Genomic DNA, 12,405 nt, shown 5'->3' on the forward strand with positions numbered 1-12,405 from the left:
TATATATATATATATATATTCACTTTAGATTAAATTTAAGGATGCAATTACAAAATTACTTTACATGCAATCACTTTATTTGATCCGCACCATTCATTTTGATCTATATGTTTTGAATAGTGTATAAACAAAAAATTATGCATATTGGATGGTAGTTACTTATGCATCAAGTGAATATAAAATTAACAGTTTAACGACAATACAACTAAAAATATAATGAAAAATATATATTAGAAGTATTGAGACATAATGATTTTTTATTTTATAGATATTTTAAGATATTTGAATCATAATGAATGGAGCCGATCGTCTTTTGAAATAACCCAATCCATACACCGAGAGGTGCATCCTAATTTCCCTCAAAACCTTCCTTAAACCCTTACATCCTAATTTCCTTCAAATCATTGAAATTACTATTAGATCCCCAAAATCGTAAGCTATTTTCAAATTAGCCCCTCCAACCAGAGTTAAAGTAGGAATCATAGGGATTGATTTAAAGCAACTTATGAGGATTTAGGAATGAAATAGCAATTTCAATGAATTTAAATGACTAATTTGTCTCTTGATTTGAGTAGTTAATTTCAAAACAACTTAAGATTTGGGACTTAATAGCAATTTTAGTGATTTGAGGCTAATTTCGATTTATTAGGGGTTTTCTATAAGTTCTCTTTTAATTTTTTGTTAAAATTTTAATTCAGTTTATTAGTGATTTCTATAATAAGTTCTTTTTTTGTTAAAGTTTTATTGGGTATTGAATCGTAACTAAAATCCGAGAAAATAAGTTCTATTCTAGTCCTATTTAACACCTTCTCACAGATTTCCCTCAGATTAGAACGTGATATTTGTTTTAGGGATTATTGTTTGTGGAGTGGAAATAGGTCTACACAAGCAAGTTTTGCACCCAAATTTACACGTACAACGTTTTGTTATCGTAGATTTTTATTAGAAAAGTTAAGTGAATTTACAAATTGTAAAAGAAAAATATAGCAAATACTGCATCCAGTTTGTTCGCAGCAAATATTGCAGCAAAAGATAAAAAATAAAATCGAAAGCAATGTCATCTCAAAAAAAAAAAAAAAAAAATCGTGCTAATACCAAGAGGATGTTTGGGGGAGCTTATATTTAGGTCAAACTACTTATAAAGTTAACCTTTTCATATCGTTATGATTGGTAAACTGCCAAATAAGCTAATCTGTAAAACCTCATTTAAAAAAGCTGGCATACTTCAGATTTTGAGAAATTAGATTATAAGCTCACCTAAACAAGCAAGATTTGACCAAAATAATTATTATTATACCCAAACAATTTTTATAGCGTTTTTATCATAAAGCTAAAAGTTGCTAAAAGCTAGCATAACTTTTTAACTCTCGAAAAATAAGCCCTCTCAAACTCTCAATCTTATAACTTTTCATCAGCTTTTTTCAGCTAAACACATTTTCTATAATAAGATTGCAGATATGACCAAACTATATATTTGAAGTAGATTTCTGAATAATTTTTCACTGTAGACCCAAACCGAGTTTTTATTATCAAAATCGACCGATTTTTTTTTAATTACCAAAATCGACCCGTTTTATGCCACGTAAGGTTAAGGCCATTTTCTAATTAGTCGGGGTTGCTAACCCCGACTGTTTAGGAGTTGTTAAACCCCAATTAGAAGCCTTAAACCCGATTTAATTGGGGTTTAACAACTCCTAAACAGTCGGGGTTGGCAACCCTGACTAATTAGAAAATGAGCTTAAGCTTACGTGGCATAAAACGGGTCGATTTTGGTAATTAAAAAAAATTCGGTCGATTTTGGTAATAAAAACTCGGTTTGGGATAGATGTTACCCATAGCAAAACAAACAGCCCCATGGGGCTATTTGCAAAAATGTCAATTATATGCAATTTATATTTGGATATTCTTTCACCTTATCCTTTTCCTTCTCCATTTTTTCCCTCTCTCCTGAGTGGAGTGAGAGAGAGAGAGAGAGAGAGAGAGGAAAAAATGCAGTCTTTATTCTCCTCAATTACCTGCAGCTCTCCAATTTCAAAATTCCCCTCCATTTTCCAGCCACGGAGATCGAGAACAAGGAGATTGAGAGCCGAGGATGCTGGTCCAAATGGCGTAGAAACCCGAGAACCCAGCGTGCAGGAATTGAGCCCCGAGGGTGAGAATATCAGCAGCAATGGCAGCAGCAAGAGAGCCGCCCCTCTCTCAGAGAAAGACATAAAAAAGGTGAGCCCTTTCTGCTCCTGGGTGATGTCTTCATCCAACTTTAGAGATACCCAGTTGTTGTTTTTGTGTTATCTACCCCTTTATGATGTTTATTTGATGAAATTTCAGTTTGTTAGGTTTTTTCGTTGTAGGTTCTTTATTGGACACATTTTCAATTTGTTAGTTTAGTTCCAAGTATTGTTTGGCCAGCTATCGTTGTCATTAGGAGAAATAAATGGAGTTTGCAAAGATATTGAGATAGTTTTATGTTGGTATGTTCATAAATCATGTGTACATGCATTGGTAATGTTGAATTAGAAGGATCCAAGACCTGCTTTATAACTGTCTGGTTTTCAACATCGAGACTAATTCGCCAGTGTATATGAGGATGTAATTTAAGTGACATTCTGTCCGTGCCAATAAAACTCGCAGTTTTTCATGGAAGATTCAGCTTAACAATGAAGTCAGCTTGTCAAACAGTTGGCCTCACTCGAGCTATGAGTCTGAACCACAATTTTGTCGCTTTAACTGTCCACTGTTATACTAAGGGCGCCATATAGTTCACGCTCAAATTGAGTTTTAGATATGATATATCTATGTTGAATTTCAAATACGATTCGAGTGTGCTATACTAATCATTTTGTTAACAAGAAAGATGTTAATTGGAACTTGAAAGGTTGAGTACAGTCTGTGAAGCCCAAGAGAGGATTTTGATTTGATCCATATTTCAGTTAAAGTAACTCTTAGTAGATGAGAAGTAAGTGGCCTAGCACAAGATGTTCGGATACTTCCCTTTTAAACCTTTCCTCTACATTGTGTTTACAAAACAACTATGAGATTAGTATTTGTACACAAAAGATAATCTTTTGTGTGTTTATTTATTTCTCCTGTTAGAAGACAGTGGAGTATCTCCTGTTTCATCAGAGAGAAGCTAATGGAACATAGCTCCTCGAGGTTTGACGAGAAAAATAACTATATTTGATGATGAAATTTTGTGCTTCTTTGCTGTCTTTTTGGCCCTTTTAGTTATTCATCATTACACAAATAGATCAGCATGTGTAAAGCTACTCTTGTTCTCTGCAATAGGCTGTCCAAAAGACTGCTGCGACCTTTGCACCAAGGGCTTCGACTGCCACTAAGAATCCTGCAGTACCTGGAACAGCTCTCTACACTGTCTTTGAAGTTCAGGGATATGCCTCAATGTTACTTGGGGGAGTATTATCATTCAATCTTATATTTCCATCGAATGAACCTGATATATGGAGACTGATGGGGATGTGGTCCATTTGGATGTTCAGTGAGTTATCTTTACCCTCTTATGGCATTCCATGATGTTATATCAGGTTGAACTTTTTGGGTACTATCCTACAAGAAGATCGAAACTCTGAAATTTTGATATGAAACCTTATAAGAAAAAGTTTATGTAAATCCCTTGCAACTTAGTATTCCTTTATCGTATCCTTTTATCACCTGAACTACATTTGTTTGTCTAGTATATCTTATATTTAAACAGATAAATTGTGTACATGCAAAATATAGCTGTATCACATTCACAGATGCCTCCCATAAGAAAGAAAGAAAGAAAGAAAGACAACAGAGAAAAGAAAGAACGAAAGAAAGAAAACGAAAGGAAAAACATCTGAACTATGAAAAGAGAGATGTCTCTTGCTTTGTTGTGACTTCTCAATGTTTGGATCAATTGTTTATGCTCTTTTTTTTAATCTTGTGCTATAAAAAATTCGTAGTTTAACTCATGATTTATCATGATTAAATGTGTGTATTTTTTTGCAGCAATTCCTTCACTACGAGCAAGAGATTGTTCAAAGAACGAAAAGGAAGCTCTCAATTACCTCTTTCTTCTCATTCCGCTACTTAACGTTTTGATCCCTTTCTTCGTGAAGTCATTTGCTGTTGTATGGTCAGCAGATACTGTTGCCTTCTTCCTTATGTATACCTGGAAGGTATTCTCCTATTATTACTTACGCTGATCCAAAGTTTCTTCTATTTGTTCAAACTTATTGTGATTTCATTATGCTACCTTGTCATAAACACAGCTTGGATGGCTTCAAAAGACAGAGTGAGGAAACGAGTTTCAGAAGCTTTTGAGTAAAGATGGAAATCAGGAAAGCTGTTTCTTTTGTATTATCACAAAGAAGTTGGAGATCATGTTGTTTGGCGAATAGGCTCCAGTTACGGTAATTTGGAGAGATGAAATACTGCTTGAACTCAAGGTGGCTACCTGATTTTGTAGCGACAATTGTAGATAGTAAAATGTTTTATATTTCTTAATGGACATGTATAAAGAATTCGGCGTATGATGATCATTAATGGGAGGCATATTATTGATGTGTACATTTCCTTGTATCATTGAATTGTTAGATTGTGTAATGTAATATATTCTTCTTTTTATTCTTTAAGTTTCTGAATCTTCAAAAGAGGGTATTTATGAGAGTAGAAATGATTTAATCTTTTTTTTATTTTTATTGGAAAAATCTGTGTGAATGTGGTTAAAGCTACAGAAATGGTACAGATTCCTTTTGTGTCAAAAATCAGAAAAGTCTTCGATGGCTGTAAAAGTTGGAAGCTGTTTCTTCATACTCAAGTTTCAAAGTCAAACTTTCTTTGGTCAAGTTACACTGCTTTCAACTACTTGCATCCTCAAAATTAGTGAAAACTCTCGCATTACATCCATCATTTCAACTAACCTTGCATAATTTTCCAAATTATTGACATAATACTCTCATCTTCATTCTAATGATACTTTTTTTTGGGGTTATAATGATGACCCATGCTTATCTCCTTTATGCACTGAGCAGTTCTACGAGAAAGTATTCAGACAGAGATGGCGTGAATTGTTCAACCAAACAAGTGGAGAAAAAGCCACATTTATCAGCTCCAAACCTTTTTGAAACCCATATATAAACGCTCAGAGGAGAATTAAGAGAAGCAAATCATCCAACTTCCCAAGGTTAGTACAAACTCTTGTATTCATTTTCCAATTATTAATGCACAATTTTCCAATTCATCAGTGATATTCTCTGTCTCCCTTCCAACAGTGCTTAATCCTGGGTTTGGCAGTTTTTTTTTTATTTTTTTGTATATATACCCATTAAACCATGCATATTTGCAAAACTGTCCCCCAAATCTCAGTATTTACCCCTCAAATTATTAAGTTCAGAAAAAATACACCCAAATCAACAAGCCATTAGCTTTGTTGGACATTGTGAGTAAGCATTTGACTGTTTTGTTAATGTCTTTACATTGCAACTACAGATTAGCCAGTCAAAATTGACGATTTCTTGCTTTTAGAGTACTTCCCCCCCAAGGTTAATGATGGAGTTTTGTGAATATGCGTGATTTAAGGGGTATATTAAAAAAGAAACCCTTCTATTGTTATAATGGTTGCTCATGCTTGTTTTCTTTTATGCACTGAGCAGTTCTGCAACAAAGTATTTCCACAGACATCAAAACCATATTCATCAGCTCACAAATCAAACAAACCAGAATGAAGGAATGGATACATGAGGATCTAGGACACGAAAATCTCGCAATCCACCCTCACCGAAAACTACCCAAGAGAATCATCCTAATGAGGCACGGCGAAAGCCAGGGCAACTTGGACATGTCAGCATACACAAATACACCAGACAATCGAATCCCACTAACTCCTTTAGGCATCAAACAAGCTCACGCCGCAGGCCAAAAGATTCGCAGTGTGATATCAGGAATCAATGAAAAGGTGTACTTCTATGTGTCGCCTTACGAGAGGACGCGGGCGACGTTAAGAGAATTGGGGAGGGCATTTGGGAGGAAAAGGATAATTGGGGTGAGAGAGGAGTGTAGGATAAGGGAGCAGGATTTCGGGAACTTTCAGGTGGAGGAGAGGATGAGGGCTGTGAAGGAGACGAGGGAGAGGTTTGGGAGGTTTTTCTTTCGGTTTCCAGAGGGGGAGTCTGCTGCTGATGTCTTTGATCGGGTTTCCAGTAAGTTTCTCCCTCTAAAATTTCATTTCAGATTTTGGTGTTGTTTATTATTTGATTTTACAGGTTTCCAGTAAGTTTCTCCCTCTAAAATTTCATTTCAGATTTTGGTGTTGTTTATTATTTGATTTTACAGGTTTATCATAGTGATGTGCCTCTAAAATTTCATTTCAGATTTTGGTGTTGTTTATTATTTGATTTTACAGGTTTATCATAGTGATGTGTTCATGTTTATGCTTTTATAATTGCTAGAATGTCGCAAAAGTAAAAATTTGAAGTGTGAAAATGCCATATGCATTTAGAAGAATTTTTGGTCAATATAACATTATAGTAATTAAAGTGCCAGAGTCTTTATTTGTTGTATAACAGGATGTAAACTTTCAATAAAACAGTAATTGGTATCAGTTTCTGTTTGAGATTCCTTTATGCAGCAATCTTATTACTGTACGTGTCATCCTCCTCAGTACTGCCAAGGAGAAGTTATCTTAGTTATGGTAGATTTTAGAATATATGTCATAACTTAGATTCAGAAATTCAGTTAATAAATTGAGAAAGTTACAGAAAATCTTCCTATCATTGATATAATCACAGAAAATCCCCCTATAGTTACATGTTCCCCCCACATTTTCTGTTTCTAGTTAGATTCTCATGACTTTTTTGATGTAATCATCGCATTTTTAATGGGGTTACTTGCACATAGACCCCTTAGTATCATACTTTGGAACTTACTACCCTTCTAGTTTGATTTCGGCAGACAAACCCCCTGGATGAACTTTTTTGACTCTTTTACATGTAGGTGGACTCACTAATTTGACCTAAGGGTAATTTCAAGTTAAAGAGTCGAAAAAATTTCACCAAGGAAGTCTATATGCTAAAATTAAACTACAGCATAAGAAGCTCCAAAGCACGATACTGCAGGGGGTATATAAGCAATTAAGTATTCAGGCTTTAACCCTGGATCTATATTTTAGGCTTCATGGAGTCTCTATGGAGGGACATCGACATGAAAAGGCTACACCAAGATGACACCAATGACACTAACCTCATAATAATCTCCCACGGTCTCACTTCCCGGGTGTTCTTAATGAAATGGTTCAAGTGGACAGTAGACCAATTCGAGAGGCTCAACAATCTCGGCAACTGCGAGTTCAGGGTCATGGAGTTGGGTCCCGCAGGAGAGTACTCGCTTGCAATTCATCACACCAAGGAGGAGATGGAGCAGTGGGGATTGTCGCCTGATATGATCGCTGATCAGCAATGGCGAGCAAGCGATCATAGGAACAGAGACTGGAGTGAGCTTTCGTGCTCTTATCTTAGTTCATTTTTTGATGGTCTGCATGATTCAGAGGAGGATATAGATGAACAGTAGAGCTAGAATGACACTTCTGAGAGTTGTTCCTTGTGATGTATTCTTGTGTTTTGATTGAAATCATGGGTAATGTTGCTGATATAACAGATTCAATATTTCAAATATTTATTAAAAAGAACGAAAATAGTGCAGCTGATGCTCATTTGGCTTCTATTTGTAAGAGTGCAGATCCTATCAAAACACTCTGCACAGGCACACCGTGTGGGACGTTCTGAGGCACAAAGATGGGAAACAGGGGCTTTAAGTGGATTACAACTTAGAAAATGAAGATTGTCGCATAACGAAGATAAACAAACACTTGGCGTGCAATGAGAATACGTTTCCAGCAATAAATATTGTAAATCCAACTGTTTCTAACCACTAACCAAACATTTGGATGAATTGGAAACTCGTTTCACAATAAAATGTAAATATCCAAATGACGGCTTTGAGATTAGTTTCCCATAACAGATATTGCATGCAATCTGCATACAACAGTTTCAATTGCAGCATACGTCAAACTTTTAAGATAAATCTGCAGCATCACTTTTAACAAAACAAACGTTGCAAGTCACACTGTTGCAATACAACTTAACAACGCAACCAAAACAGCGAAGATGCACAACTTGATGGTTACTTGGAAAACAAACATTTCTATAGCATAACAGAAACGAAGGGTTTTATTCCTCATAATGCAGAGTTAGTGTTTTTTGTTCATGACTTATCATTGCGAACATCCACTACATTAATAGTTTAGAGAGTGGAAGAAGGATTGAACTTTATTGAAATACTATTGACGCAGTGACGTTCATCAGTCGGCGTCTTAAATCCCTCGCCTCTGAACACATGGCCAAGGTGCCCATCGCAAGCCGCACAAGTTATCTCTGTTCTCCTTCCATCAGGATCCGGCTGAAATAAGGGTAAAAAAGCACTTTAAAATTCAACAAAATAAAGTAAAAAATAACTAGCATGGATTATTTGGAGATTCCAGAAGATAAAGCTCATTCAGAGCGGATATTCCTCTATTTTATTTTACTTATGTAATCTATGATATGTGGGACAATAATTTCAATAAAAGAAATAGTATTGTTTAATACGCTTGAACTTTATACACATGCCCAGCATCCATACCTGTCACTTGCAAATTTGTCAACAGCTATAGACATAGATACATAATACACATTTTTATATGACTCAAAAAATGTACATACATAGTTGCGTTCTCGTGGATATTGGACAATTATAATGTCCAACACGTTTACCCATGCCAGAGTATGACACTCATGGCCATGTCTACTAACCGTAGCTTGTAACCTCGTAACCTCGAAACACAAAATTACTCCTATCTAACTGTATAAGATCAACATCTAAGTGTCCTAAAACAAGTGCTCATACATTATTACATACCAATATTTAGAACAAATTAAATTGCAATAGATCAGTTCAGTCACAGTCCCCAGCCAGTGAACTGGAATTTGGTCAATTTCAAGGTCTGGATCATAACTAATGGTTCAATCTCTCCGGCAAAGGAGTATTTGAGAGAAGAAATCTTAAATAACTCGTACCAACATACTACAAAATTTCACCAAAGAATGTTCTCCAAATTAGTTAATGATCATCTAGCTTAACATGTAAGAAAAAGCCTACATCGCCCTTGCATTTCTGCACTTTCTATGCCGAAGTTATGCAAAAAAAAAGAAACAAAAAAGGGGAAAAAAGGGATCGGGCAGTTAAATATGAGTAGATAATTCCAAAATAGATAAGAATTTTAAACTGAGTAGGGAAACCATTCTCATCTGTAAATTCATCTTAGGAGAAGCTCAAGGAAGTAAAAAATATAAACTAGGATGAGAATGCATATACTGATCGATTTATGGCTCCGGGAAAACCCTCAAAGAAAGCAGGCCAACCACATCCAGAGTTGAACTTGGTGGTAGATTTGTAAAGGGGAGTCCCACAACCAGCACAAGCGTACGTTCCATCCTTGTAGAATTTGTCATACTCACCGGTGCCTCGGGGCCTGACCAGCATCACCAATGTCAGTAACAACAAAAGATATAAAAAGAATATAAACCGAACATTTTATAAAATTACAACCTAAAACGATGAGATTTTTGTATCCTTTTCTATTCCTGGTTGGCATATATAACAAATGTGCTTCTTGACCTGAAAGCTATTTTTGCATGGAAACCTTAAATGGTACATGTGAGTCAGCTAGTGGTAATGCTTTCGATCAAGTATGGCTTTATTCTACGATCCTATTGCTCATTGACATGTGAAATCTGATGGGTGTAGGAGAAGCTAAGGTAAAATGTTAGATATTTGCCATAAAAGTTAGAACTATGACATAACATACATACTGCACTTTCAAATAGACGCCTAAAACTTTAATTTAAAAAAGAGGGAAGCTTTTTGTATCATCAGAGGACAGGTAATGATTTGTTTCAATAGTATACAGTAGTGTAATGTGCCATAATAGCTCAAGATGACAATCGAAACTTGACGGGCATCATACAAAATTTGTGAAAAGCGAATGCATTTGGGAAATTAACATTGATCAAAGAAAGCAAAAATGAGGAAAAAAATGCACAAAGAAAATACACAAAGGAACCATACTGACTGTTTTAAATGAATAATGAAAGATCCTCTTTTTGCAGAACCAAGTCTGCAACTGGAGCTATGAAATGTCAATTCCTGGACAAAATGAGGCGATATATCTTTGCAATAAAAGTTTCCTAGTCTTATGAAGTTGGCTTTGGAGGAGAAACTGGCAACGATCAAGTACTTAGGCAATTTGGAAGGACCATAAAGAACTCTTAAGCATCAGCTCATTAAAGATAATGATGTTAGGTGCAAAAAAGCTAAGATGATTATTCTTTTATAGGCGTGAAAACCGAATAAAGGGGAAAATCTACAAAAGTCTTGAAAAATCTAAAATAAAATATATTCATACGATTCCGTTCTCATAGGTTTCTTTGTCATGGCTTAAATGTGCTTCACTAGTGGGAAACATTCACAAAAGACAAAACCATAAAATGCCTTACACATTAAAGAGTTTTTTTTTTTAATCTTGCCTACAAGTTACACCATCTTAAGCTGAGATGTTCAATCAAGATACCAATTACGCATGGCAGAGTTTTTTAAGTGTTTCGATAATAAAATGGTTTTTCCACCAAAGTTAATAGTTAGAAGTTTTCTGGTTAGCCCATTCAATTTGATCTATCTACCGAATGGCACAACTAGCACTGGTATATATTATATATTCATCAGGACAATGCCCACAAAACCTAGCATGGCAGCAAACTATAGTTCAGTGCATATCTTACGTGGACAAATTTTCAAAACAAACTCTTTTTGAAACTTATTTTTTTAAAAACGACATGTTTCAACTTTAATTACCTAAACCGACCTAGTTTCAATATCAGGGTTGAAACTGGGTCGGTTCTGGCGAAAAAAGTTCCCAAACTTCACGGGAGTTGAAGTCCCGTGAAGTTTTTTTACATAACGTGAAGTTTTGTAAAAAAACTTCACGGAAAGTTTTGTTATGTAAAAAACTTCACGGGATGTGAAGTTTGGGAACCTTTTTCGCCAAAACCGACCTAGTTTCAGCCCGAAACTAGGTCGGTTTTGGTAATTAAAGTTGAAACAGGTCGTTTTTGGGGAATATTTTTGCAAAAGAATTGGTTTTGAAAATTTGTCCTATCTTACATACACATACAGTTCTTCGAAAGACCAAGCAAAGGAACACGAATCAAAAAATGTCATGCACATATGCAACACTTCATCTATACCTCCTCCCATGTTCATTTTGCACTGCACAACTATGTAGAACCTTCATAGTCCAAATTTAACCAAGTCTTTAACGAGAAGCACATATCATAATCACACGTTTGAAACAAACCCGAATTCATTCCATACAGCCATCACAAAGTTTGAACCAAGAATATACTCGTCCCCATAAAAAATTCCAACGTTAACAGAAGAAATCAATTTTGAGCAATCTTATTTTCGTACAATCAATCTCTTTGAGCACAAAATTTCGACAACAACTGTTAAGTTTCTAGAAGTGGGCGCTTTACGGGTTGATTGCAACAAATCTAATTAGATTACATATAGAATAATTTCAAAAAAAAAATACAGTAAATCATGAGAAAGATTGATGAAAAAGGACAAGTTTTGCAAATGGGTCTTACTCAGTTCCTTTCTCTCTGAGGATCCTGAATTGCTCAGGGGAGAGGACAGCCCTCCATTCTTCTTCAGGTTTTTTGACTTGCCCAGACGAACCCATGAATTTTTCTAATCTTATGTTGCCAGAACTTTATGGGTACAGAGAATTTATTGAAATTCTCATCAGAGAAGGGGGGAAAAAGAAATTGTTGTTGGTATTTTTTTTGTTTGTTTAAATGGATTGAACGTGGCCTGGAGTTTGGCCTATGGGGAGAGTTCAATGAACTGGGCCTGAGTTTGTCTGTACATACACAGTGAGTGCTTAGGGTCCGTTTGATGATAAGTCGGAATTAGGACAAATTTTCAAAAACAATCTATTTAGAAATTTAATTATAAAAAATAATCTATTTTTAACTTAATTATTAAAATCTATCCAGTTTTAACAAGTTGGCTGAAGCTGGATCGATTTTGATAAAAAAAGTTACGAAATTGTTAAGCAATGTAGTTAACTTCACCCAAGCTTCACGGGACTTGAAGTTCCGTGAAGCTTAAACTTCAAGGGACTTCAAGTCCCGTGGAGTTTGACAGCGCCTATAAAAGGCCCACTCACGCATAGAACCCCACTCACGCTTTACCTGTTCCCACCCATGCGACCAACCCGACCCTCTTCTCCTTCGTTCCCAAAACCCTAGCCCCTTTCTCCCCCTCCCC

General features: G+C 35.6%; 3 protein-coding genes across 4 annotated transcripts; 2 read left to right on the forward strand and 1 right to left on the reverse strand.

Moving 5' to 3' along the window:
* LOC109831738 lies at positions 1,934 to 4,608 on the forward strand. Its single transcript, XM_020399136.1, has 4 exons — positions 1,934 to 2,220; positions 3,286 to 3,496; positions 3,991 to 4,160; positions 4,254 to 4,608. The coding sequence occupies exons 1-4, from the start codon at positions 1,990 to 1,992 to the stop codon at positions 4,278 to 4,280; spliced, it is 639 nt and encodes a 212-aa protein (XP_020254725.1). The 5' UTR covers positions 1,934 to 1,989; the 3' UTR covers positions 4,281 to 4,608.
* Positions 4,962 to 8,153, forward strand: LOC109831740 (phosphoglycerate mutase-like protein AT74H). Of its 2 annotated transcripts, XR_002244537.1 has the most exons (4): positions 4,962 to 5,167; positions 5,637 to 6,182; positions 7,151 to 7,614; positions 7,717 to 8,153. XR_002244537.1 is itself a non-coding variant. In XM_020399137.1 (3 exons), exons 2-3 carry the CDS (start codon positions 5,705 to 5,707, stop codon positions 7,546 to 7,548), a joined length of 876 nt encoding a protein of 291 aa, XP_020254726.1. In that variant the 5' UTR covers positions 4,963 to 5,167; positions 5,637 to 5,704; the 3' UTR covers positions 7,549 to 7,636. The 2 variants fall into 2 exon arrangements, 1 of the variants encoding a protein (XP_020254726.1); XM_020399137.1 differs by lacking the exon at positions 7,717 to 8,153 and having other exon boundaries at positions 4,963 to 5,167; positions 7,151 to 7,636.
* On the reverse strand, positions 8,190 to 11,956 carry LOC109831741 (peptide methionine sulfoxide reductase B5-like). Its single transcript, XM_020399138.1, has 3 exons — positions 11,721 to 11,956; positions 9,391 to 9,547; positions 8,190 to 8,436 (listed from the first exon to the last, which is right to left on the reverse strand). The coding sequence occupies exons 1-3, from the start codon at positions 11,813 to 11,815 to the stop codon at positions 8,281 to 8,283; spliced, it is 408 nt and encodes a 135-aa protein (XP_020254727.1). The 5' UTR covers positions 11,816 to 11,956; the 3' UTR covers positions 8,190 to 8,280.

This window comes from Asparagus officinalis, chromosome 2 (genome assembly GCF_001876935.1).
Source record: "Asparagus officinalis chromosome 2, Aspof.V1, whole genome shotgun sequence".
Lineage (NCBI taxonomy): Eukaryota > Viridiplantae > Streptophyta > Magnoliopsida > Asparagales > Asparagaceae > Asparagus > Asparagus officinalis.